Source organism: Meriones unguiculatus, chromosome 8 (assembly GCF_030254825.1).
Source record: "Meriones unguiculatus strain TT.TT164.6M chromosome 8, Bangor_MerUng_6.1, whole genome shotgun sequence".
NCBI lineage: Eukaryota > Metazoa > Chordata > Mammalia > Rodentia > Muridae > Meriones > Meriones unguiculatus.
This window is the reverse complement of record NC_083356.1, coordinates 16,318,119-16,345,484: the sequence shown is the minus strand read 5'-3', so window position 1 is coordinate 16,345,484 and position 27,366 is coordinate 16,318,119. Positions and strand designations below refer to the sequence as shown.

The following is a 27,366-nucleotide window of genomic DNA, read 5'->3' as shown; positions in this document are numbered from 1 at the left end:
TCCACTTCAGACTCAGCTACCTTCTTCGGGCTGGGGGAGGGGGGAGGGAGAGGGCATCCTCCAGCATTCCTTAGAGTCACTCGCATCTCACCCTTCTTGGATGCCACGTTAATTCTATGGGGTACGATGTCACCCCGTCTACTACTAAAACTGCAAGCTCGCTCCTGGGCTATACCCAGGAGGTTCCTACACTCCCGAGGCCCCAGCATCGCCGCCATTCCCAGCCCACCTGGCTGAACGTGTCACCCAGCGCTGAACGTGTGTCTCATTCCGAATCCAGGACCCTCTCCTCCCCGTGTCCCTCTTCTTCCTCTTCCCATAGGAATTATCTCAGGGCCTGAACCCGCTGTCAGCCCCTGCTTGGCTAATCACTATCGAGTCTCCCACATCCATGCCAGCAGTCTCCCTGGAGGTCCAGTGCTTGCCCTACTCCCCCAGGCTGACTTCCTGGTGCGTATGTGGCTCACAGCCCAGCCAGCTGGGGGATGGGATGGCCACTTGCAGAGGACTCTGCCCAGAATGTACTCTCTATCTTTGGGGGTTCCCAAAGACTTGGTGGGTTGGCTCAATGTTCTGTCCCACCCAAAGGCCAGATTCAGCCCCAACTTACACAACCCCCTTTCTTTCATAATAATGGTGCTTCCTTTGGCAGGAAACCTTTGCAGACAGGACAAAGATCACCGTGTTGATCTAGGAAACAAGAATAGCAGCTTCAGGTAGTGGACTGCTGTCTCCAAGGCGATGCGCCCCAGCCAAACACATATTTTCAACCATGTCTGGAGAAGGGGTTGGGGTGGGGCAAGAGGCCTTGGCCCCAGGCAAGTTAAGTCAGGTAGTGCTGTGGCCAGGCCTCAGCCTGATGCCAGGCTGCCTGTGCATGGAGGTCTTCCAGTGGGCATGAAATGAGACCCAGAACCTGGGAGTCTGGGGATAGGGTCTCAGAGCAGCCTGGAAACTCTGCTGACTGTCACTGTGAAGCACGTCCTTCTCGCCAACCCCAGCCACCCTGAGGAACTGCTGACCCTGGAGCACCTGGGCTCCGGTGTCCCAAGTGGCGTGTCTGAGGACTCCGTACTCACAATTATAACTGCTCCTACAGGCCCAGCAAAGCTCCAGATCAGGGTGTCCTGAAGGGACAGCCAGCAGAAGTCAGGGTTTCCGTAGCCCTGAGGGTCCAAGCCAACAGCCAGTCCTGTGGATATTGGAGAGACAGAGAAGTGAGGGTCACAAACATGGATAGTCACCCACCTTCCTGGGAGGAGATTTGAGGAGGCCAGACAGGAAGCGCCATCCAGAGACCCAAAACCACTCTCACCAGAGATCAAGGAGACAAAGAGAAGCACATCCAAACTCCTTAACTCCTTAAACTAAGTTATGGCCTGGGATATGTGTGTGTGTGTGTATTTACATAATTATTATATATATGTAGTTTCTGTTGTTTCTTGAGACAGGGTTTCTCTTTGTAGTTTTGGCTATCCTGGAACTCTCTCTGTAGACCAGGCTGGCCTCAGACTCACAAGGATGCACCCGCCTCTGCCTCTCAAGTGCTGGGATTAAAGGCATGTGCCAACACTGCCTAGCAAGATATGTGTTTTTAAAAATAAGTAAACTTTGAAAAGTTAGGACTGTGAACTGTCTGAATCTAGATAGCAAAGCCCTCAGGAGGCATTTTCCATTCAGAACTCAACAGAGGCTGCGGGGGAGGCCCTCCACTGACAACTCAAGATGGCCTGTACACTGAGGAGCAAACATCATATTCTAGGTATTCTCATGATGACACCTGACCTTGAAAGAGATAACACATGTCTGTGAAGCAAGGAGAGGCAGCTGCCATCCTCCCTCCATATCTCTGAAAGCATGAACATGGTCCAGGCTCCCTTGGAGTAAGGATGAGTTTTATCAGAACCCTAGCAGCCGTGGGAGACTGTCTAGAATCCTGGAATGCCCACCAGGGTCTGCCAGGAAACAGGTTCATGCCTTCCTGTTGAGAACAGGAAGTGTGGCTCTTCCTCAACAGGAAGCAAATGCTGGCTTTCTATAGCTACTGAAAAGTGTAGGCCAGGAATGACTGTGAATGCCTTTAATCCCAGCACTCAGGAGGCAGAGGCAAGCAGATTTCTGAGCTCAAGGCCAGCCTGGTCTACAGAAAAAGTTCCAGGACAGCAAGGCTGCACAGGGGAACCCTGTCTTGAAAAACCAGGAAAAGAAAAGAAGAGAAAAACATGCTCAGGAAGTATGCATGAAACAGTCCTCACTTGGAAGTCATCCAATTGTCAGACTGATTTATCATACAGCATGTCCATCCATCTGTGCACCTACTGGCCCACCCTTTTATTGATCTATTCATTTCTTACCTCTTCACATTCTCATTCTCTCTCTCTCTCTCTCTCTCTCTCTCTCTCTCTCTCACACACACACACACACACACACATTCTGTGATGGGAGCAGGGCTTCTTCCAACAGGCACTTCACAAAGAACCCCAAGTACTCTGTTCCTGCTGCCCACACCTGCCCAGAGAGACTTGCACAGCTAAATGTTGAGGGCCAGGAGAAAAAGAGGACAGATGGCTCGGGGAAATCTGTGTCCTAACCCAGGTCACCCTGGCAGAGCTGCCCTGTGTGCCCTTACCTGTGACAATGGCAGGGATACCCCAGCCCACCACATGGTAGAACCTCATGGGCCCCGTGTCGATGTTGCGCACTTCCGTCAGCATGCGGTAGACGTGCAGGTTCTCCACCAGGGTCCAGGCGAAGGTGCTCATGGAGACGTAGTGCAGGAGGATGGCGACCACTGTGCAGAGAAACTGGGGTGGAGAGGAGCAGGCTCAGAATGCAGCCAAAGGCCCTGGAACCGCTGAGGGGGCATGCTGGCAAGCACCCCGGAAAACTGCCAATGCGGGGGTCCAAGTCTGGGTGGTGGGGACCCCTCCTGGGGCAGAAGCCAAATTGTTACAGGGCTGTCCTGCCATGGCAGGGTCTCTAGTGTCCCCAGAGGGCAGCCAAGCTCCTCTCCTCCCCAGTGATGGTCACCACATCACTCCTGGCGTAGATGGTGGAAGGTGGCATGGGGGGTGGGAGTTAAAACCCACCCAAGGACCAGATCTCAACCTGGGGTCACCACCAAGAGTGGTGTATGTAATTCAGAAACAAGGAGTGGACAAAGCGCCTCGTCTTTTTGAGAATCTGGAAATGACATCTTTTTGAGAGCTTGTTCTAATTTTTAAATTTTACTTCGGGTTTTATTATTATTATTATTATTATTATTATTATTATTATTTGAAATCACTATAGAGTTGATCTGCTCAGGCTGGAAGTTCCCAGGCTGGGACCTCCATCTGTACTCCCAGAGCTGCCACCTCATGGTTTCAGCCGGCAGTGGGTACAGCTGGGGGCTGGAGAGCACTTCCTCCAGGGGCCATTCTGTCCAGTGGGAAGAACGCCTTGATGTTATCTGCTGGTCTAAGACCAGGGAAGAAGGGGGCTCTACCAGACAAGGCTCTGTGTCAGGCCAAAGGCCCCATGCCACAAATGAAAACTTGACACGTGGGCTGGCTGAAGGTCACCATGTGTGTTCTTGGGTAGTGAGCCATCTGGGGAAGCCAGCTCTGCCTGCCTGGGGACAGAAGACTGAGCAGTGTCAGGAAGACGCCAGTGGGAGGAGGGACAAGGGACACGGGGCTCCTTCAGCTTGGCGGGACATCGGTATAAACCCAGCCTCCGGCGGCGTTCACGATGGGACGTGAAGATGTTGCCCAGGGCAGCTGCTCATAGGCCTTTTGGAAGACCTGCCCTTCACGGGGCTTTCCAGGTCAGCCGGCTGGAAGGTGACGGCAGGTTTCCCAGCAGGAAGTTAAGCCAGGCAGGGTAGAAAACGAGAAGCAGAAATGGAGGAAGGGGGGAAATCTGGCCCTATTCAAGTTGGCCACCTGGACAACCACACCCGCAGCTTAACCACACTCCTAACCACAGCTGAGACTGACCCCACCCCCAGCCGGACCAAACTCACTGAGAGATCCCACCCTTGGCCACAAGCACCCTCTAACCCCACAGCTGGCTACACCTTCATCAAAGCCCACCCTTGTGGCAGGGACCGCCCCATGCTCGGCCTTTGACTGCCAGCCTGCCGTCCTCTTCATCTTCCTCCAGGCAGGAGGAGAGCCACAGCTCAAGCTCAACTACCAGGTCACTACACTCTGAGGAAGGTCAACAGAGCACAGGCTGGAGGGTGCCGTGACAGAACCTCCAGGGGCCAGGTGCGCTCCAGAAATGACGCCCGGACAGTACAAGGGACTTATGTGAGCGTGAACACTTGTCGCCAACACTGCAAAGCTGAAGACAGAAACAGCGGCCATTCTGCTGCTCTCTGCTGGCATCAGAATGACAGCTTCGAGGGACAAGCCTGAGCTGGTTTGACCCACGCCAAACTCCATTTCCAGAGTGGGACGTGCAGCTGGTTCAGCTGGAGGATGAGGGTGAGAAGGTGGGCTGGCTGCTGCTTTAAATGTTGCAAAAGTAAACGCTCAGTAAAGAAAGTAAATTGAAAAGAAGGGCTAGAAATCCACAGTAGGATCTGGTGGGGTCCTGTGTACACACTTCTACACTAAACATACTCGCTTTTCTAGAACAGAACAAACACGTACTAAATAATTTCAGCCTGTCAGGCTTCTGGGAGATAAACAGCCTCACCCAGAGATAGGGCTGTGAGTTTAGATAAAACTCATTAAAAAAAAAAAAAAAAAAAAAAAAAAAACAAAAAAAACCTCAGGCATCGTGCCAAGCCCCTGCCACCACACACCTTTCCTGCTGGGGTGCATTTGCTTGGTCTGTGCTCACTGGTGCCCGGAAAGCTCTCATTCCAGCCAGGCGCTGAGTCAGAAATGAGCTGTGGCTTCTCGGTGCTCTACAGGCCTTACTCAGGTGCAGGGAGTGGCCTGAAGCCAAAGACTACACTTTCCCCTCTCCAGACCTCGAAAAGGCACATCTACCGTATCCCTAAAAGAATCTCAGCTCACTGAGCTATCACCCAGGCTATACATGTGGAAGAGGGTGGGCCTCTCGTGTCCATGCCTGAGGGAAAGATCTTCCCTCAGGGCCCATATCAATGCCATGCCTGCTCTGTGAGGATAATGTCTGGCCTTGGGAAGAGGTGGGGAGGTTTGGTCCTTGTTTACCTGATCAACCCTGTGCTTCTGTGACCTTTCAGGAAAGCCCAAGTTTGTCAATGGCAGAGTCAAGGATGGCCTGGGAGGGAGCGGGGTCTGTCCTCTTTCCTGAGGCGTCTGGCCACTCAGGAAGGTCTCTGTGCTTGGTGGAAAACTCCAGCTTTGCAGCCTTCTTCCCCCTTCTATCCCAGAGCCTGACTTGGAGATCAGGGCTCCATGCCGGGGCTCTGTGCTTTCTGGCCTGGGACGCTATGTCCAGCTGCACCTACTCACCCCATTATCAGCAGCTACATCTATCCTCCTCTACCTCAGAGCCCTTAAAAAAAAAAACACCCCAACCTCTTCCTTCCTGCCCTGTTCTGGGCCTCAACTGCCAGGCCTGTGTTGGATCCCAGAGCTCTGGCTGGTTGCCATGGCACTTCAGGGCGTGTTGCAACCTGCACACAGAATACTGTGTTCCCACTGAGTGACTCCCAGGCTACCAGTGGATGGGTTCACCACCTATTCTTGCATCCTTCCTGGACACACTCTACTGGGTGGCAATAGGGAGTCTCCACGCAGCCCCCTTCCCTGGCCCAGTTCCCCACCAGGCCACAGGTAGAGGGTGGGAGACGTCCCTGAATCATGGTCTTTGGTTGGTTGGATGTCTAGCTGCATTTTTTTTTTTTATATATATCCAAGGGCTCTGCCTCCAAGGATGGCAAACATCTGGGGTAAAAAGCATTACATCTGTACAAAGTGTGCCTCGTTCTCCCTTCACAGTTCTATACACAGTACAGCCAGCCCGACACACGGGGATGCTGTAACACTTGCAGGAGGAAGTACCATACGCAGAAGCTGCCTCATCTGACACGTCCTCTGGGTTGGTACCCACGGGACCCGAGACAAGCCCATGTGGAAACAGAGCACAGCTGCTGTAACCCCCTCTGGGAGACCTGGGTGAGGCTGAGGGGACAGCTGACTGCCCTGACGGTGCTACCTGGGGCACCACCCTGGACCAGAGGCCGTTGCAAACGTGACGGTGTCTGTGTTGGGTCGTCTGGGTCACTGCATGCACAAGTGAAGGTCTGTTGATTGTACAGTCCCATTTCAGCCGCAGGTATGAAATAGCATGTACATACACAGAGTGCCAAGGCAGAGAAGGCAACACATTGGGAGGGTGACAGCCCTCATCTCTGGTGGTTAGAAAGTCTACATAGTGGAGACCTCCTTGAGGTCTACAGGGGGGTGGCACCAAGGGCCCAGAACCTACTGTAACTCTACCATCTCCACCTGAGTGACCCAGTGGTGACCCCATTTGTCAAGACCATCTTCCCTTACGCAGCCACCTCTCAGCCCCAGAGGGGTAATGGGTGGATCCTGTGAGTGAGCTTCCGCCACAGTCCTCACAGGGAACAGAGCTGACTGGCAGACACCCTCCCTTCCCAAACTCCCCAGAAGTGGGCTGGACCTCACCTAGTTTACAATTCTCCCTTGTAAATATGAAAACGTGGAAAACCACAGCTGTTTAGCTGGGGCCACCCAACGTCACAATCCCATTGTGGCCCACGATTTTGCCTGCCGTCAAGGACTTTGCCACTCTCAGCAGCAGCATGGACCTGTGCTGCCTCCCGAGACATCATCTCTGGACCCAGTCTGCTCTTCCCAGAGCCCCTACCACCTGAGGGACAAATGCCACAATCACCAATGGACTATGAAAGCTCCCCAGCCCCCTCCTCCAGGAGCTCAGCCACAGGCACCTCTCTGTTGATTCACAGCCAGATTTACGTCCTTACCCTTCCACTCCTGTGCCCCTTATGCTTAGGTGTGGTGGCCAGAACATTGGAGTGTGGTTGCCTTTACACACAGGCCGCTGAGCTCCCCTCATTATTCACAGGGTTTTATCTATATAGGTTGTTTTAAAGTTTTCTGTGGAACCCAACATGCCAATCATGTCATCTGATAAAACAGTCTTGCTTCTCTTACAGGTGACCCTGCCGAGGCCCTCTTCCCATACCTTAGTAGACAATAGGCTGCAATGAGGCAGGTCCCTGCCATTAGGAACTGTTGTGGATGGGAACATGGATTTGTTTTGTTCCCAGGTGTGGGATGTAGAACTGATTCAGATGGCTCACAGCAGTAGACTATTTGCTTTGTGCGGGCTCTCAGGGGCACTCTTTGCCAGCTGCAGACGGTTTAAATCTGGGACTCTGGAGAAAGAAAGAAATGCCAGAGCCCAGAGAGTGTGGAGCTCAGAGAAAGAACAATGCTGCTCCTGCTCCCTATTATGAGACAAGAAAGAAGTTGGAGATCTCCTGAAATGAGGATTGGACTGGCTCCAAGGAACCCGACGACCCTAACCAGCAGGAAGAAAGCAGCTAAGAGAACTGTGCCTCCTCTCCCACTAACCCTTTTTCTCTCTTACCTGGTGTTGGGGTGTCGGAAAGGATTGAAGTGGAGTAGGGAGCAGAAGATTTTAAAAGATGCAAATAAAAGTTTTAAAAACTAATGCCTACAAGGAACCACAGTTAAGACTGTTCCCTCCACTGCTATGCTAGTGTGTGTATGTGTGTGGTCCTTGTCCTAGGTTAAGGTGTTCCCTTTGAGTTTCTTCAAAGAGGGTTTTCTCCTACCCCCTTCTTTCTAATCATGAATGAGTATAAGATTTGTCATTTTTTTCTGAGTGAGGAAAATTATTTTCAGCTAGGTGACACATACCTTTAATCACAGCACTGGGGAGGCAGAGACCAGTAGATCTCTGAGTTTGAAGCCAGCCTGGTCTACAGAGTGAGTTCAAGGACAGCCAGGGCTATACAGACAACTCTGTCTCAAAACAAAACAAAACAAAAAGAAAAGAAAAGAAACATTTTCTCCTTAAATGTGGTGCTAGGGATATGGCTTAGTGGTTAGAGGGCCTCATACCAGAGGCCCTAGGTTCAGTCCCCAACTTTACCACAATCAGGTAGTTCAGGCGCATGGGCCTGTAATCCCAAACACTCCAGAGGGGAAACCGAGGGTCTGGCCTTCAAGCTCATGTAGGCCTCAGCTGATGCAAGGGCCACCTGGACTATGTTAGCCCTTGCCTCAGAATAGCAAAAGGAAACTTGGATCATTCTTTGTATGTGGTGATGAGAATGACATTTTATAGGTTTGTATCCTGCTAAATCACCTTCACGTCTGTCCTAAGATAGACCCAGCTGGACACCGTTATTTACGTATAGATACTTCCCAGCACCAGTCTTCCTTATCTTAGAGGGAAATGCAGCCATTCAGCCATGGTTCTCCTGTACTGCCCCACACTGTCCAAGCTGCCTTCTTGTCTCTTCTCGGCCCCAGCGTTTGTTATTTGCCCTTCTCTTTTCCCTTCATTAGAGATTTTCCCTTCAAATGACACCTCGTGGCTGTTTATCTTCTTGTCCCCTTTATTTCCTAGTCTGCAAAGCCAGACATATTATTTCCATTAACATTATTCCTTCATTAAGACTCCTAGAAATTTTTCTTGAACTTGTGTCTTCTATAGATATATTTGAGTTTGTTCCATAGGTACATAGAATAGCAGACACCTACTGTTCCAGTGTGTGGACCTTTGTAAATCATTACACAGATGCTCTCTGTCCTTAATATAGTCATTTACCTTCTAAGTAGAGATCCTTGGATTTCCCTGGCCTGGCACTGTCTGTCCCACCTCATGACTCTCAGTCTTTGTGCCCCTCCTGTAGGCTATCTTGACTTCAGTGGCAAGTTCCACCAATCACCCATGTGTGTGCATGGTAGCTGTGTCTGGACATGCCTTGCTGATAAGCAATGGGGACTCTCTGGTCACAGACCCAACTGTGTAGGTGCAAGTAAAGATTTGCTTTCCACATCCTTCCTCCGTAACACTTGTTAGGTTCTGCAAGCTAAAACCTCATGCTCAGGAGGTGACCTCATGACCTCCATCAGCAGCTAGGACCCCTGTGAGGTTCTGCAACATTCTCTTGGGTTGCAGGACTCAATGCAATGCTCAACAACCTTGCATTTAATCAATATCAACTGGAGGCTCCCTGACTTTCCTCTTTTCCTCATCCTTACTGCTTTCTCAGCAAGTTCCTTCCTCTTCTTTGGTCCTATAACACCCTCAGAGAACACTTCCTTGCTCTATAACATTTGGTGCTCCTTTCTGAGCAGAGCGTAGGGTTGTCACAGGCATGGAGAGAACAGAGGAATGGGGAAATCTGTGCATCACTATCCTCTACTGTAGCCCTCAGGACTCTGGGATTTAGCACATAACTATAACACCTTGATGGTTAATTCTAATTGCCAACTCGACACAAGCTAGAATCACCTGGGAAAGCAGTCTCAATGAGGGACTGTCGAGATCAGGTAGGGCTGTGAGCATGTGTGTGGGGGATCACCTTGACTGTTAACGGATGGGAAAAGACCTAGCCCACAGTGGGTGGCATCATTCCCTAGTCAGAGGGACTTGGATTGTATAAGAATAGAGAAATATAGCTGAGTGCTAGACATGCACCCATTTATTCTCTCTCTGCTCTTAGATGTGAGATGACTAGCAGCAGCCCTGAGCCTCTGACTCAGCTTCCTCACAATGACCAACCATGACCTGGAGTCATGAACCTAATAGGCCCTATCTCCCTTAAGTTGCTTTTTGTCAGGGTTCTCACAGCAAGAAACGGAACCAGAACACCTATGAAATGCCTAGTGCCTATGTTGAGAGGATAAGGATCGCTGTGCATGTGGCCTTTGGAGGGAGGTCTCCACAGGTCACAAAGTTTTGGCCTCCAACCAGAGGTTTCTTGACACGACACCCTCACAGGCAGGACTCTTCCACTGCTCCAGGGTGACTGAGAGCACACCCACGTGACAGTATGCCCAAGTGACAGCATCAGGGTAGCCTGTGGCAGGCCGAGGACAGCAGGCTTACCGGGTTCTCGGTCTGGTTGATCCCGACCATGAAGATGAGCTGGGAGAAGAACAGCGCCCCAATGAGGTTCTTGTGGATGCTGTGCAGGTTGGAGCGCAGTGTCCGGACGAGGGAGAGCAGGACGAAGGCCACCAGGAGGGCCACCAGGGACAAGGACAGGGCAGCATAGGTGATGATCTTCAGAGGCAGAACCTCCCCATGCTGCAGGGGGGTTGGTTAAAGAGAAGTAAGGAACTGGCTCCGATGGACGTTAGAACAACACAAACAAAATGCCGTGATGGATATTAGACATCCAAGAGCGGGAGGGGAACAGGTGACTAGTTTGGGATGGAGCAAGCTCTGGGGATGATGATTGATGGCCCTGGCTGCCCAACAGGGGGATGTGCCGATGTGATCAGCCCGTGTGATATATATTTTAGCCAGTGTGGCACATGCATTTAATCCCAGCACTGGAGAAGCAGACAGATTTCCGTGAATTCAAGGCCAATATGGTCTACATAATGAGACCCTTCCTCAAAAACTTTTTTTTAACCCTCCCACATAAATCCTGTAGTCAGGAGTGACTGAGAAAGTCATTCCCAATCCTGAGCTGGATTATGCAAACCCTACCTGTCCCCAGGAGGACTGCCCACCCTCCCCCACAGCAGTCACAGCAGACTCTTTACAGGAGACTGGGTAACTTGTGACACTGTGTCTCTCCTGCTCATTTAATACATGGTAGGGACTCTTCGCCCATCCATGGCTGTGTTATCTCACGTGGTCCTCAGACTGAACCCACGAGGAGAGTGGGTACAAGGAAGGTACAGATGTGAGAGCCTAGGCTCCCTCTGTGGCCTGGTTGGACAGGCTGGAACTTCAGCTCTGGTAACTCGGAGACTAGACAGTCATCTTTGGCAGCAGAAGCCTGCAGCTGGCGCGTCATTCTCACCCTCAGCATATAGTCTCCTGCAACTGAGGGTGACTAACGTGTCTTTCTCTTAAAAATCCAGGTAAAATAGACATGAGATGATTGAGCATTGGAGACTGAGTCTCCAGGCATGTGTTTAGTGTGGCTCAGAGACCTCAGAGTTTTGGCATTTGGGGTACAGGTGATCCAGCACCTTCCAGGAGGCGGTGACATAGAACTGTGCACCATGGCTGCTCAGAGCCTAGTATTCTCCAGGCAACAATAACACAATGGCTGGCTCACATTCTCAAGCTGTTTAAGATATTAAAGGTATCATTCTGTCATTGACTTCCTGAATTTACACCTTTGTCCTTGGGGTAGTGTGTGGCCTGAGAGACCTGTATTCAAACTGGGTATAGAAGACAGCATGATCTAGCATGGCTGAGGGGCCCTGCCCTGAGAGGAGATAATATTCTAGAAGCTTCTGAGCCCAAGGTTAGGTTTAGTTACCATGCTGGTTGATTTTTGTCAAGTTAACACAAACCTAGACAGATCTGGGAAGAGAAAAATCTTAATTAGGTAAATGTTCTATTAGCAAGTCTGTGGAATTTTCTTGATATTAATAATTTATGCATAAGGGCCCAGCCCACAGTGGGTGGTGCCATCCCTGGGCTAACGGTCCTGGAGTCTATAAGAAAGCAGGCTGAGCAAGCCAGTAAGCAGCACTCCTCCATGGCCTCTGCATCAGTTCCTGCCTCCAGGTTCCTGCCCTGTTTGAGATCCTATCTTGACTTCCTTTGATGATGGACTGTGATGTGGAACCATAAACCAAAATAAACCCTTTTCCTCTCCAAGTTCATTTTGCCTATGGTGCTTCATCATAGCAGTAGAAACCCTAACGCACCATTGAACACCTCTACTAACAGCTCTATAACCTGGGCTCCTGGAGAAAGCTTTTGTTTACTTGTTTTTCTAGGCTGGGTCTCACGCTGAAGCTCTAGTTGAACTTGAACTTGCAGCAATCCTTCTGCTGAGCCTCTCAGGTATTGAGATTATAGGCCACGTAATTTTAAACATTTTTACATTTATTGATGTATCTTTTGTGTGTGTGCACGTGTGCAAATGAATGCCACAGTGTATGTGTGGAGGCCAGGAGACAATTTGCAGGAGTTGGTTCTCTCCTTCCACAACGGGGACCCTAAGGGTGGGACTCAGGTCATCAGGCCCCTTTACCCACTGAGCCATCTCACTGGCCCCTAAAACCTCTTCCAAGTTTCCTCATAGACCTCTTCAAACAGTTGCTAGAACACAGCTTTCAATGAGCACATCTGATTTGCTCAACATACAAGGAAAAATGGAGGCCTTGGGAGAGAGGGTGAGTTGGGGACGGGGCTTTCAGTTACCAATTCCAGTTACTGGGATTACTCTCCCAGCTCTACAAGGGGTGGGTGGTGGTAAAATGCTCACCTCACGTCTGGAAATGTCCATGAGCACCGCGCAGCTGGCCGAGTGGCTACAATGGCATGTGACGTGGGTGCTGTTCCTTGACAGTAGCTCACAGCCCTTGGCTGACCACCCTCCAGTCCCACCGATGCTGTGGAGGAGAGGAAGAAGGGAGTGAGTCTGTTCTTTGTACCACTGAGAAAGCCAGGAAGCTACCTTCACCCAGCCCCAGGGTCTCTGAGGCTGTCCTGACATCACTGGATATGGTTGGGAAGGAATGGCCCAGTGCAGAGAACAGGCACCCGTGAGTGTCTCACAGCCTCACTCTCTGCTCTTGGCCTGAGCCTTTCACCTTCCTCACCACATCGAGGGTGAGGGCCATGGCTACTGTCACCGAGGACACAGCCCTCACAAGCAGCCGGCATTGTGTAAAAGCTTTTTCTTTCCTTTCATAGCTGGTTCAGACTCTCATGAGCGCCTCTGAAGTTCAAAGGTTGTGTGCCAGATACAGAAAACTCCAAAGAGAGGCAGGAGCCAAGGCTGAGACAGCCACTGTGTTCACCAGCCATCCTGGGAGCCTCAATGGCCTCAACAATGAGGCCTCATCTCCCCGTTGTCCACTTTCATGTTCGCATTGCACAATGTTTTACAGGAGCCGCCTGGAAGCCAGGCCCCAATTAGTGCTCTTGTTCCCCTGCTGGAAAGCCCCAAATAACAAGTTGTTGCAAGGGCCCTGCCCTCTGCGGCTCTGGGAAAGTTCTGTAATCCTTATGATCCTCAGTTTACTCATCTGTAAAATGGGGTGTGACGGTTGCCACGCTTTCCAGGAGCGCTCAGTTCTGGGGATAATGGTAGCAATACAAAGCAGGAGGCAGATCACTAGAGCCACTGCTAATTGCCAGGATTCAAACAAATAGCCGGGGACAGACAGCCATGCCTGGCAGCCGTGGGGCCCATGCACCAGACACCAACGCTTCCCTTCACTCTCTCCTTTGTGAGCCAAAGATCTATTATACCCTGGATTCAATGAGCTTCACTTATAAACTGGAAAGTACAGAGACAGAGAAGATGAATGTTCTTGCCTGAGCACGTGCCCAGGCATCCAGCACAGACTCATGTGGTAGCTCTTCTTTCAGTTGTGGGGAACCATATTGTGGGAAATGTCCCTGTGGTAGGAATTTACAGATACACGACATTCAGGCCCAGCTTTAGGCATGCAGAGAGCTCTGCATCTGGGCTCCGATGCCCTGACTCCCAGGCTCCTCGTGAGGAGGAAAGCGTGTGCCAAGCCATGACAGGGGCTACTCCAGCATTTCCTCATTCCAGCCTGTGGGTGAGGGCAACCCATATAAGACCTAAGAGGGAGGCAAGGAAGTGAAGGCCCCACACCTCACATGGCTCCTGCAGCTAAAAAAGACAAATGGCCCCTGGCTTTAGCCACAGACGGGCCACCAGCCTTGGAGCACAGGGCACAGGGGAATAACATCTTACATATTTTTAAACCAACCACCTCCCTTCCTTGACGGCAGGTGCGCGCATCACCAATCTGGTCATTCCTGGAGTCTCTCTGATGGCTCCTGAAACAGGCCAAACGAACCCTGCTGCAGAGGGACAGCCTGGGACCAACACCGCCACTTCTCTGCATGGGCTCATCTCTGAGTCCCATATCCTGCAGTGGCCTTGCCCGGCAGAGAAACCGGTGCTCACGTCGACCACCGTATTACCGGTGCTGTGTAGGTGAGCAGCCCATCTCTGCCACGGCCTTCTTGGGGGGGAGGGGGCTTATGTGTGTACCTGCCTGTTTCTGCATGAGTGTTCTGTGTGCACCTGTGTATTTGCCCTGCCTGCATGTGCATGCATGTATGTACCTACATATCCTTGCACATGGACCATGTCTATATCATGTGTGCAGATCTTCTGTGTCTGTGTGTATAGGTCTATATTTCTCCATGAGGATATGAGTAATTCCCCAGTGTACACATGGCTTTGTGCATGTGTGTACATGTGTGCATGCATGTGAGCATACATTGAAACTCCTAGCAGGGAGGAAAAGGAAGAAGCCTCCTGTTTTGTTAAGCCTGGAAGGGGAGTAAGAGACCAGGAAACACGGCCTTCATGGCCTTCATTCTGCCAGCTGAGCCATCTGACCTCGGCAAGGCCCTCCCATACAAACACAGGGCTCCCACAGCAGAGGTTGCTTGCAGCCGTTGGGGGGGGCAATGTCTCACTTACTCAAGGGAGTGGTTCCAGAACACACAGACAGGCTTGCTGCGCTCCTCAGTCTCCAACAGGGCAAACTCCACCAGGACAGGCCTCTGCAGGGAGCTGGGGAGCGGGGTCCCCTCGCTGTACACCATAGCACTCACCACTGGGGTGTTGATGATGGGCCGGTTAGGCAGTCTGTGGCCAAGAGGGAAGATCATGGGGATAAACATGATGACTTCATATTCCATGAGAACCTGAGTCCAGACACTATGAGGACACGTCAAATGAGCAATGGAGACACAGGCCTGGTCTCGGGAGGGTTGCACTGTTGGTATTCTTGGAGTGCAGGGAGACTTGTCACCTCCAGGGAAGAGGGGCTTTAGAAACTAAGGGTCAAGTGTGTCTCTGCAAGATCCCAGAGGCCATCGCATACTGGTGACACTGAGCAGTAGCTCTGTGACTAGAGCCTGGAACCCAGTCACCGGTCTCAACGTGTGATGCCAAGAACAAGGACTGGGGAACAAGGAAGCACCCGGTTTAGTACAGTAGCTACAGTGGCTGAGAAGCATGGCCAGTGTACAGCTTTCTGTCCAGGGGCAACATGTCCTGTCCAGCACACTGGCTGAGGGGCCCTGGGAACTGGGCCAGCGGAGCATAGATGCACCTATGGCGATCACCTATGACAGCCTTTGGGTGTGGTGTGGACAAAACGGAGGCCCCTGGAGGCACAAGGTGGTGCAAATGAAGGGAACAGGTGGATATAAGTGCAAGGGCGAACTAAGGCAAAGGGCATGGCCATCCCAGGGCACAGTACCCTGGCAGACACAGAACCCCTCCTTGGCAATCACAGCAGGCCAGGGGTCATGGCATAATGCTATTGTGGGTGACAGCGGGAGATCAGGACTTGGACTTCTGGAGACCTCATGGTGCTGGGGAGCATGCCTTCTCCCCCCCCCCCAGGTCCCTGCATCCAGGCCTCACCGGAGGCTGCGATGATCGGGGTCATAGTGTTCAGGCAGCAGCTGACCCAGGGTCCGGTAAATGATGACCAGGGCAACGGCAAATTGGCCGGGGTCATTGGGATGTCTCCTCTGTCTGCCGAATGAGGTCTCTCTCTCAGTCTTGGGCTCTGGTTGGGCTGTCAGTGGGGTAGCCCTCCGGTTGGCAAGCCTCACCATGGGGCCTTCTGCAATGTGAGAACAGAGCGTGAGAACTCAGGGAAGGAGCCTGTGCTAGCACGCTATTTCTACGCCCTTAAAGTTGGCAGATGGAAACTAACATGGAGTCTCCTCTGAGGCCACACGGTAGCAGCCCACGGCCCGGCAAGTCCAAATCTACCTTTGGGCAGTGTTAGAAGAACTTGCTACAGATCTGAAAACGCGTGCACAGAATATTCAGATTCCCAGACAGAAAGTAGCACAGCGGACACTGGGGTTGGAGTTTTTAGTAACCAGCGGTTAGTTTCACGTCAACAAGAGGAAGGGCTGAGGGGCAGGGGAAGAGGGGGACGAGGCACTGGGGATGCAGCAAAACAGGTCAGGATGGGGTGCCTAAAGGAGCAAAGATGTCACGTGGCAGGTGGTTCTTTGGATCCACTAGGAGCGATGCCAGGAGCTGCAAGAGGAGACGGGGGCCTTCTGCCTACAAGGGTTCTGTGCCCTGTGCTTTCTTAGGTCATGCTGAGCGTTTTCAGCTGTCCATGAGAGAGGCCCGTGTATATAACCCCACATAAGGACACGTCTGGGTGCCCAAGCCTACAATGTCTTGCCACTCACAAAGCAGACATGGTGTGGGAGACTGGTGTGGGTGAGCCTGTCCCAGCTCCTGGGCTCGGTGGGGGAGGGGGGGAAGGCAGACATGGTGTGGGAGACGGGTGTGGGTGTGCCTGTCCCGGCTCCTGGGCTCAGTGGGGGGGGCGGGGAAGACAGAGAAAGAGATGTCATGTTCCCTGGATCAGGGTGTGGTAGGGATGGGCCTACTCCAGGCCTGAGTGAGGCTCCCAACAGCCCACTTATCAGAGGACAACCAGGAGTGTGATGCTGTGCTGACCAACCCTAGCTTTTCTGCAGCTGTGGGGAACTGCAGATTGGACCGTATGGGACTCCCCCCATGGGAGCGTTCCTTGGCACACTGGGTCTCCCTGAGCCATGCCTCAGACACAGATAGGTGACACGGGCAGAGTCCTCCTCTAGGTGACAATGCCAAGGGAGAGACTCATGTACACACATAGGATTAGCGTACCCGTGCACAATGTAGGCAATAAACACACGTGCATGCAAAGAATGTTCATGTGCATACATGTGCACACATGGGATATATGTACACACGGGATATAAAACATGCATACCGAATACACACATAGACATATATAACATTCGTGCACACCTGGAGAACGAACATATGTACATATAGACACATACCAAATGTACACACATGGTCACACTAATATATGTACACGTACCGGGTACTGAATATGCATATATCCATATGCATATTTACACACATACACATTTACATATCTACAAATACAAACATTCTAAATATACACATATATGAGCATTAACACATGTGAATACATGCATACTGAATATACATGCATATGCTCATTCACATACACATACTGAATACATATGCAACATACACATGCATACACACAGAACATACATACACACATCAGGAATGTCCACAGCCACACATACATTGAATATATGCACCCTTGAGTGCAAACAACAATCCTCGCTAATGCTCTTAAGCTCACACACCACACAATCACTTCCGTGGTCGGCTGTGAACAAACACGTTAGCACACACATGGGGAGCTGCGACTGAACAGTCTGGAAGGTGGGGCCCGAACGAAGCTTGGTCCTACATCCATGAGAACCTCTCACAGTGCTTATAAAGACACCGGAACATCACTCAAGCCTTCTTGCCCCCTGGCTCACTCAGGACTCGTTTAGAGGGTCACTTCCTCCTGAAAGGGTGGGGACTCCCAAGGCAACAAGGGGCATCTGGGTGGCTTCACCTTTTTTCTCTGGCGGTTTGAAGGTGTCAGCAGGGAAGGACACGGAGGACTCCAACTCCCTTGGGAACTCTTCCTGAATGTCCTCGAACCTTGGCACCTGGGCACCGGTGAAGTTAAGCTTGTCGAAGATGTCAACTGCAAGAACTGGGGACAAGCCCTTGACTCACTCCCGAATGTTAGAGCCTTCTCAAACCCACAGAATTGAAACGATAACTATTGTTTCAGCAGTGGCCGTTGTCTCTAGGAGGGAACCTACTGAAAGGCGCACAGCGGGACACCCGAGGGGGACACAAGGCAGAGTGTGGCGCTCTGGCGTTCTTTGGTGGCACCTGGCATTGTCTTGCATGGCTCTGGTGGGGTGAGATATGAGAGGCAAGGCCAGCCACAACATGACTGTGAGAGGTACTGTGCTGACCCTGCTCCCCGAGCCACGTCACCCCCTGCAGCCTTCCTGGGTGGTGGTGACAGACAGAAGTGGACTTGCTGTTTGCTCTCTGCCTTGTAGAAATACCTGCAGGCCCCCAACAGGACACACAATCAAGCTATCCTTCAGTTGGTGCTGGCCACATCACTCTGCCACGGAGGTAGAGTTATGCCTATACGTGCTAGAGGTCTCCTCATAGCACCCTGCCCAGTTTAAGACTCCCTGCTAGCAGCTGGCATAGCGGTGCATGCTTTTAATCCCAGCACGTGGGAGGCAGAGGCAGGCAGCTTTCTGTGTTTGAGGTTAGCCTGGTCTACATAGTGAATTCCAGGATGGCCTGAGCTACATTAAAAAAAAAAAAAAAAAAAAAAAAGACTCCCTCCCAGGACGGTGCCCCTCAAGCTACCAGTAGGAGTGAGGGGCAGAAAGAAAAGCCTGTGGTAAGGGGTAGGGGATCACTGGGGTCAAAATCAGTAGTGTTGCTGGCCCCACACAGTTAGAGAAACTCTGTCTGTGGAATGGTGATTCCTGGGGACTTGGGTTTTTTTTGCCAGCTTTGTCTGGTCAGGTTGGGGACTAATTTTACCATCCTGGGGTTGTCTCTGCCTTGAAGGAGTCAGGACTGCTAAATCCCAGCCCTAGAGCAGTGTGTACTAGAATTTGAGGTAACAGGGGCCATAGGGTGTTAACAGTATTGACTGCTTTTCCCAGGGTGGAAAAGCCTGCACCTCCACCCCACAGGCCCCTCCCACATGCACTTTCATCTGTGGTGAATGGGGGAGGGGACATATTGTCCCCTGGCATGGTGCACCGTGGGGAATCCCAAACCAGGGTGTCTGAAAGACCCCAGGGCAACACCTCCACAGGAATGACATCACCGGCAATTGTGGATGCCTTTTGAACTGGGCACCTCCTCCCACTTCATAGACAAGAAGCCAGAGGCTAGAGCTGCTTGCTCTCTTCTCCACAGGGTGCCTGGGCTGAGGCTGTGTCCCCACCCACTTCACTGCTAGGGGTCAGTGTCTGGACAGCATGCCCGAAGCCCCTGGGGTTCTGCCCTCAGGTGCTCTGCCCTCCCACAGCTCAGTCGTACTCATGTTGGCGGTGACGATGACAAAGGGCCTCAGATAGGTCCTCTTCACGTTTCGTGCCACATTGCTAAAGTACGCCTCGAAGTGCCTCAGCAGCTCTGCAGCACCCCCCTCACTTCGCTGGATCTGTTCCCACGCTGCCTGCGTAGCCGGGGCCAGGAGGGCGCTGCCAGTGTGGACAACATCCTGGACAGACAGACAGATGGTATTCAGTCTCTGGCTCTTAGACTCCTGGTCCTGAGATGGAGCAAAGCTTCTATTCAGACATTAACTGACCAGGACTGGGCTGGGACAAGAGAGCAGGGCTAAAGTTATTAGAGGCTCTGCCAGGAGGGCATACTGCTGGGGTCTCACACACATCCCCAGACACTAAGGAGGAAAACTGGCAGGGCTGCCCCCTCATTTTAGGCCTGGGCCACACAGGTAAACCAGGGAAGGGAACCATGGTGTACTAGGAAGCAGGGTGTGGCCAGGACTAGATGAAACTCTGGAGTGATGACCCACATTCACATACATTTCACATGAGGCACCCAGGATTTATGTGAAAGTGTTGAGCATGGTGTGGGGTGTGGGACTTAAATGACCTGGAACGTAGCAGGCTGAAGAGCCTCTCGCTAGGCTCTGCCATTCTCAAACTGTGCCCTCAGGAAAGCCAAACACAAGCTCCACGTGCCTCAGTGGTAGGAAAATACGCAAGGTTAAAATACACACCACTTAGAACACTTGGCCTACTGAAAGGCCTCTGACTGTCAGCATTTGCTGCTGTCACGGAGACCGTGGTCTGCCCTTGCCTGGCCACAACACTTCCAAGAGAATGCCTCGCCTGAAATGAAGAGGCACCTTCATGGGACCCCCATCCCACACCTCACCCGCTGAGCCCAGCTCCTGCCCCACACAGCTCTTGCTTCCCACTAGGTTCAGGCAGGATCGCCCTCCTCTTACCTCATGGAAATTAGCCTCTCGAGTGGCTGCCAAGTCAAAGCCGTGTTGGTGGCTCTCATGCTGCAGGATGCGGGCCAACAGCTGGTAGGCCGTGCGCACGTCATTGCCAAAGAGTGTGCCATTGTGCCGTGTGGCGTTCCTCAGTGCCTTTGCCAGCCGCAGGGACCTGTCCCCGTCCATTCTTGTCTCGTTGCGGCTCAGCTTCTCGTTCTGGGACAAAAAGGAAATGGCGACACTCGCAAACGGACCTCAGTTGTTTTGACCCTTCTCACCCAATTAAGTAATTCTCTACTTTTTAGTATTCTTGGTAGTACTTCAAAGATCCCCAAACCCAGAAACGAATCTGAGTTGACAGAGGTAGCAAGAAAAGGGCAGGCCCACTGGGCAAGAATGGGTGGAAGCAAATTCTGAGTTTGGTGACAGTGAGGACTCAGTGTCCACAGAACCAGACTCTGAGGGGACAGACCTACTTACTTAAAGTCAGTCTGACTCTAGGCCTGGCCCCTTGGCCTCTGAAGCCCCAATGTTGCCCCTTCCCCACCTGCCTCCAGACTCATGGCCTCTCAGGAGCCATGCCAGAACCAAATGCAATGTCCCCATCACATACCCTGGAGGCACCTCCCCGAGGCTACCTACCACAGTCTTGAGATCCACAAAGGAGCCCGAGGTGCAGTTGAAGAGCTCTGGGGGAAGCCAGCCCTTCTCCCCGCTGCAGTGTCGGACTGCGTTACCTTGGGAACAGAAGGATGCTCAGACTGTGGGGAGGCACCTAGTGATGCTCCCACCTGAATATATATGCGGGTGAGGATCCAGGTGGGGGCTGTGTCAGCCAAGTTCACAGCCACAGGACGGAACCAACACAGCTCTCATCTTCTCTGCCGGAAACCACCTCTGAGCTGCTCTGACAGTTAAAGCAGGCCCTTAACTACAAGCACGCATTGGGGTATGGGCAAGTCTGTGAGACAAGGAGCCAACACCGATGTTCTCTAAAAAGGGGTTGTTAGAGACAGCACAGACACCATTGCTCGCCGTTTCACAGAGAACAAATGCCATAAACAATAACACATCAAGGCCCCACTCAGAGAGGGGCAAAGCCCCAGCACCCAGGTGGAAAGAGATGAGTCACGGGCTGTTTTCATCTGTTATGCTCTGCCTCTTGCTCTTGAGGGAAAAGCTATGTTGTTTCTCCCAGCACATTCCTTAATGACACACTTTAAAGTTAAATTTAATGTGTATGAGTGTTTTGTCTGCATGCATGTCTGCGCGTGACCAGCACAGGCATGGCCGGCACCCAGGAAGGCCAGAAGAAGAGCTTGAGATCCCCTGAAACTGGAGTTACAGATGGTTGTGAGCCACCACATGGGTTCTGGGAACGGAGCCCGGCTCTTCCAGATGCTCTTAACCATAGTGCTACCATTCTAGCCCACGACATTCTTTCAACGTGGACATTCACCAGCTCCGATGCCCGGGCCACCTGCCCAGGAAAGAAAAGCTTGCGTCAGTCTGGCTTCCTATCCAAAGGACAACCCGGGCACAAGACTTACCTACTGACCCTTTGGGGCATGGCACCGCTGCTGGTTGCCCAAATTTTGTCTGTGGCCACCAAATGCCAGCCTCAAATGCTCTGGGACAGCCATTGTAGATCACTGGGGACAGAAGAAGACATTCAGCCCAGCTCATCTGCCAGTCCTACGTTCCACCCACAAGAGGCTCCCAACGAGAGTGACCCCAGCACCTTCTAATCACCGTGCACATTAGAACAGGTTTCAGGCCTGCCTCAGGAAGACCAGTTTCTAGAAGGCCAAGGGAACTCAGAATAAAGGCTGCCAGGACTTCCCAAGCCCCAGGGGCATGCAGAAACACACATGTATGTGCTAGTGGACACACGTAAACCATGCCAGTGTCTGCTCTGCAGTGTGACCAGAAAGGGGTCAAGGGACAACCAACAGACCTTCACAGCCGAGTGAGGTGACCTCAGCAAAAGGGTTGTCACAGCGGTTGCACTGGCGGCCGATGACCCCAGGCTTGCAGGCACACTGCCCGGTGTCCATGTCGCAGGCACGGCTGTGGGAGCCGTGGGGGAAGCAGTTGCAGGGAAGGCAGGCATCCTGGGCTGGGGGCTTGTAGTAATTCTCCTGTAAAAGTCACAGGTGGGGCCGGTGAGATGGCTCAGTGGGTAGAGGCGCTTGCCACACAAGCCTGGTCAACTGAGTTGGCTCCTCAGAAGCTAGAGAAAGACGGAGGGGGAGAATTGTCCCAACAGAGTTGTCCTCTGACTACCCCATGCACATCATGATACATACATCTACATGCACATAATACATAAATACATGTAATAAAACCCTTTTCTTATGCTTCTCGTGAGAACTATTCAGAATTCTCTATTCAGAATTATTCTGAAGCCTTAAAAACAATTTTTTTTTCCATACAGAGAATTCCTTCACAGCCCAGGTCGGCTTTGAACTCACGATCCTTCTGTTCTAGCCTCCTGAGAGCTGGAATTACAGTGTCTAGTACCACATCTTAACTAAACACTTTCACTAACTTAAAAAAAATGTTGTGTGTAGAGGGGGTGGGGGAAACATTACTGGGGGGGGTGTTAAGGGACCATTGTAGGGTTCTTCGTGCCTGCTGCCTTGTGAGACAGCAGGCTGAATCAGACTGGTGTACAAGTGGCTCTACAAGCTGAGCCATCTTGCTTGCCGGCTTTTAAGTTTTGAGGAGAAAAAGATGAGGCATTATCACCTGTCTGCCCTCCAGAACGCTGCATACATGCTTTATCCTTCCTCTTGCCACCTATGGATGCTAGGTGCCCCTCTGCCCACAAGCAAGTATGATCAGGCCTGAGCCACATTCATTTCAACTTGACACTTCAGAGCATTTCAAGGCACAAGGCCTGTTTCACCGTTGGACTCACCCTGGAGCACTCGAGGCAAGACTGACACTAGGGAAACATCACAGAGAGCCCATGATGACAACTGCCTTTCCTGGGTTATCACCCTATCCTGTCCCTTACTGGGTGGGTGACTTCCGCTAGCCTCAAGCTCAGTGGCAATCCTCCAATGGCAACTCTGAAGGTCCCTGTGGTTGAGGGGGTTTGGGGCTTCCCACAACTGCAGCTAAGCCCACGGGAGCATGTTCAGAGGCTTCAAGACCAGGTGTCCCATGCTGTGGGTATGGCTTGTGTGTAATGCGTGGGTGGGGGTACTTGGGGATCAAATCCAGGACCCGCACAATGCTGAGTGTGTAAGTTCTACCTTCCGAGCCTTCTCCCCTGCCCCCAAGATTTTAAAAACTCAATAGTCACTGAGTGCCAGTGGGTAAAAGGCCAGGACGGAAGCCAACTAGGAAAATCAAGGCTGATGCCAAAGACGTAACAACCTGCACAGAAACCACTTGATCTGTTGTTATTCACTCCCGAGTGGGGCTGAAGAAAGATGACAGTGGCTTCTGGATCCCATAGTGGGACAGTCTGAACCAGGTTAGATGTAAGGAGCCCTAGAGTGTTCACAGAGCACAGGTCAATAACCCAATGTTTGTTTGTTTATCTTGGGTTTCAATACAGGGTTTCTCTGGGTAGCCTTGGCTGTCCTGGAACTCTCTGTGTAGAGCAGGCTGGCCTTGAACTCACAGAGATCCACCTGCCTCTGGCTCCCGAGTATTGGGATGAAAGGTGTATACTACCACCACCCAGTAGAATCCAACATTCATGTGCAGGAGTGCGTGGGTGAGTGTATATCTGTGTGTACAGGTGGGAATGCGCACAGATGTGTGTGCTCATAGAAGGATGCATGTGACTACAGGTGGATGTGTGCGCGTAGGAAAGTGTATGATATCCATACAGGTACGTCTGTCCATGTGTGTAGACTCATGTTTGTATGTAGGACTGTGAATGCATGGCCAGCTTGCTAGGCTCAAGTCTGTTGGGGACAGGCTGCTGACACCTCACCTTGCACTGGCATTGGCCATTGGTCTTGTTGCAGTCGGGGTCAAAGCCTTGACTGACGGCACAGTGACAGGGGCCACACACCGGGTTCCCCCACCAGCCTTTGGGGCATGGAAGGTCGACTCTGATGGGAAAGTAAGATAACAAATGCAGAAGTTTTACATCCATATCCCTAACTCCACATACCCAGCCAGGCTCTCTCCCCAAAAATGCTGTGAAATATGTTTTGGTCTATCTTGAAGATGCACACGAGAAGCCCAGCGAGGGCCCCGGGCTAGGATGGCACAGACAGAAGGGGCAGGGTGGGATGGCACCTGTTTGTGACTCCCTGGAGGAGATGAGACAGGGGAAATGGGAACAGAGGGTCACAAGACAGGGCCACAGGCTCCCTTACTTGTTCTCACAGTACTGCCCGTAGTGGCCGGGGCCGCATTCACATGAGTAGCCTCGAGGGGTGTTGGGGGAGCGCACACAGGCCGCCACATGCTTGCAGGGGTTCAGGAGACATGCGTCCACACACTTTTTCCCAAAGTACCCTGTGGGGACAGGGCCGGCGTTACCTCTGCATCAATGCTCCTCCTGCATCCCACTCCCCGAAGCCGAAGGTTCCTAACACTCAGCAGAAGGGAGCAGAAGCTTTGCCTCCAGGTCACAGGAGACAGACTAGGAAAACATGGAGGACAACCTGCCCAGGCCAGGGGAGGGCTGGATGAAGGGCCCTGGTCATTCCAGACACATGGGAAAAGGGAGCTATCAGTCAGTAGCTTCAGTGTTCCCCCACCCCCAAATTCAAGGGTGAGCAGTGAATGCGTAGCTTTTGAAAATGTGTCACTTTACACTACTGATTGCCCTAAGTCCTGAATGTTTCCTAGGCTGAGAAAGAAAAACCAAGAGAGTCTGTTTCCAGTCGAAAAGGCCCTCTGCTTTCTGAGGGGAGTAGGGGGACCTCTGCAGCCCAGGCTAGCCCAGAACTCACTATGCAGCCCAGACTGGCCTCAAACTTGTAGCAATCTTCCTGCCATGGCCTCCCAAGTGCTAAGATTATAGGGGTGAGTGCGTGGCAGAGAGGCCACATCTTATAAAACAGCTCAAGGCCCCCTGCAGTCTCACTGATTCGACCAGGATAGCTGACACCCCAAATCAGTCTCCCCAGATGCGCTGTAGCCATCAACACCTCCTTTCTTATGGTGTCCGAAATGAGGGCCCCACCTCTGTCACAGATGCAGGAGTAGCTATCCCAGGTGTCACGGCAGCGGCTGTGTGGAGGGCAGGGGCTTGAGGCACACGGGTCCTCCACGTCACAGCCGTCCTTTACCCTGACCTTGAGGGCGTCCTTCATGTTCAGAGTGGCAACGTTGGTAGATGTCTCCCCCATCCTCACGCCCTGCATTTAAAAAGCCAGGGGCAGCTGGACTCAGTCCCACAGTGGTAGGACTGGAGGAACCCCAGAGGGCAAGGGGAAGTTAGGAGAGCCCCGAATTCTCTCCCAAGCTGAGCGGCTCTTCTTATCCCCATAGCCTGGGGGCTGGAGACATGGGCAATGGTGGGTCACACAGCATAGCCAGCAGCAGAGGGACGTGTGGGTTGTGTCCACTGCAGGGGCCTGTGAGTTGGACATGGATGAGCTGCTCCTTTGGCAGTTGTGAGACACCTGTGTGGATGGGAAGCTGGACCAGGTCGCTATGGCAGAAGCAAGAAGCTGAAGGCAGGGGTGTGTGGGGGTTAGATCCCTGCCATAAGGGAAGCTGTGGGGGAAGACTGAGCAGGAAACATGAGATACGGTTTGGGGTGCCTACTAGATGGATCATAACTTCATTAAAGACTAAATAAAGAGCTGTACCAACCGCAGGGGTGGAGGCCTGAGCCGGCCAGCGAAAATGCAGTCCCGCGCCCACCATACCTGCATGCAGCCTCGGAAACCGTGGCGCACAGACACCTTGTCCTCAGACACACCTCCGATGACGATAGTCCGCATCTTCAACCCCGGAAGCTGGTTCCCGATCTGCACCGTGCTCTATGTGGAGAGAACGGGGGTCTCTGGGCACACCTTCCCAATGGCTGGAGCGTGCTGAAGGCTAAAGCAGAAGGACCTGAAGGCACCTCCCTAGAGCCTCCAGAGAATGGCTGCCCACACTTGGCCTTCAGGAGGAAGGCAGGTTGACTGTGGATAGCACATTGGGCATGGGATCCAGGTGGCCATGGGAAGACACGGGCAACCCTCATGCCCCACAATGGGCATAGAACTAAAAGAGCCATGTTAAGAGAAAGAGCTGAGTAAGCAGGCAGAGAGTGGGGACCATGCAGTCCCATGATGGGAATCTGGTCTCAGGGGGCTCCAAGCCCCAGCACTTAACAGCCATGTCCGCTGAGAAAAGCAAGGCAAGCTTGTGAATCACGATGGATCACTTCACAATTCCCTCAGTGTGTGGGCATCTTCTGCCACGTGCCATGCCCTCTGGCTAGGAACTGCAGAAACCAGTCTGGTTCAGTGAGCATTCTGAGGGTTCTGTCTGAAGACAGCTACCACTCGGAACAGACGTCTGTCTGTGTCTTCCTACCCCTCTGGGGCCTGCGTCTTGTCCAGCTCTATTCACTATCCCCCTTTCCAGGAAAGGTGCAATTGGTACCTGTACCTGGGCAGTGGCACAGGGCTGAACAATGAGATGCTGCTCAAAGTAGCCTCACCAAGAGGAAAAGCCCTGCAAAGGCGCCCACAGCACCATGAAGGGAGACCCAGGTAGGCAGAGCCCAACTCCAGACTACAGAAGGGTTCCCATCAAACACGGAGAGGGAGAGCCAAACCCAGGGATGCCAACCAGTACTTTTCCAAGCTCACAGGGTCCCTGCAGGACCTGGCATACCAAGCATCACTGTGCTTTCCTATAGGCTGACGAAGGGACTATTCCAAGGAGGGCACAGGTGCTAACTCACCTGGTCCATCCCATAGTCTAAGGTCATGACTGCCAGGTACTTGATGTCCTTGCCCTCCTTGGCGCTCCTCAGTTCTATTAGCAGGTGATGCCATTCCCCATCAGTTATACGGGACTTGGACAGCTGCATGGAAGCCACGTCGGAGGGGCCATGGGAGACCTCAAATTGGATGTAGCTGTTGAGGATCTGTAGGGCAGAAAGAGCCAAACCAACTGACGGGTGCAGTTACGGTAACGCGGGAAGCATTCTGCGGTTAATAGCACAGACATGCAAACAGACTTGGACATGTCCCCAGAGTGAAAAAACGGACTTAAACATTAGGAGCCAGGCATGGTGATGTATGTCTGTAATGCCAGGGCTTCGGGGGAACAGCAAGAATGATCCTGAGTTTGGGGCCAGCTAATTCTAAATAGC

General features: G+C 52.2%; 1 protein-coding gene across 3 annotated transcripts in view; it reads right to left on the bottom strand.

The window, feature by feature from the left end:
* The window catches only part of Celsr1 (cadherin EGF LAG seven-pass G-type receptor 1), a 128,993-nt gene that overhangs the window by 5,388 nt on the left and 96,239 nt on the right, over positions 1-27,366 (bottom strand). For all 3 annotated transcript variants that reach the window (XM_060388870.1, XM_060388869.1, XM_060388868.1), the window contains exons 10-27: positions 26,953-27,138; positions 25,922-26,035; positions 25,231-25,405; positions 24,416-24,557; positions 24,025-24,145; positions 22,027-22,210; positions 21,620-21,721; positions 20,712-20,806; positions 20,076-20,285; positions 19,136-19,319; positions 17,619-17,762; positions 15,578-15,782; positions 14,624-14,791; positions 12,416-12,542; positions 10,063-10,263; positions 2,630-2,804; positions 1,080-1,192; positions 611-690 (exon numbers count right to left, since the gene is read on the bottom strand). In XM_060388870.1, coding sequence (XP_060244853.1) covers positions 611-690; positions 1,080-1,192; positions 2,630-2,804; positions 10,063-10,263; positions 12,416-12,542; positions 14,624-14,791; positions 15,578-15,782; positions 17,619-17,762; positions 19,136-19,319; positions 20,076-20,285; positions 20,712-20,806; positions 21,620-21,721; positions 22,027-22,210; positions 24,025-24,145; positions 24,416-24,557; positions 25,231-25,405; positions 25,922-26,035; positions 26,953-27,138 — 2,726 coding nt within the window. The remainder of the gene's footprint in view (positions 1-610; positions 691-1,079; positions 1,193-2,629; positions 2,805-10,062; positions 10,264-12,415; positions 12,543-14,623; positions 14,792-15,577; positions 15,783-17,618; positions 17,763-19,135; positions 19,320-20,075; positions 20,286-20,711; positions 20,807-21,619; positions 21,722-22,026; positions 22,211-24,024; positions 24,146-24,415; positions 24,558-25,230; positions 25,406-25,921; positions 26,036-26,952; positions 27,139-27,366) is intronic.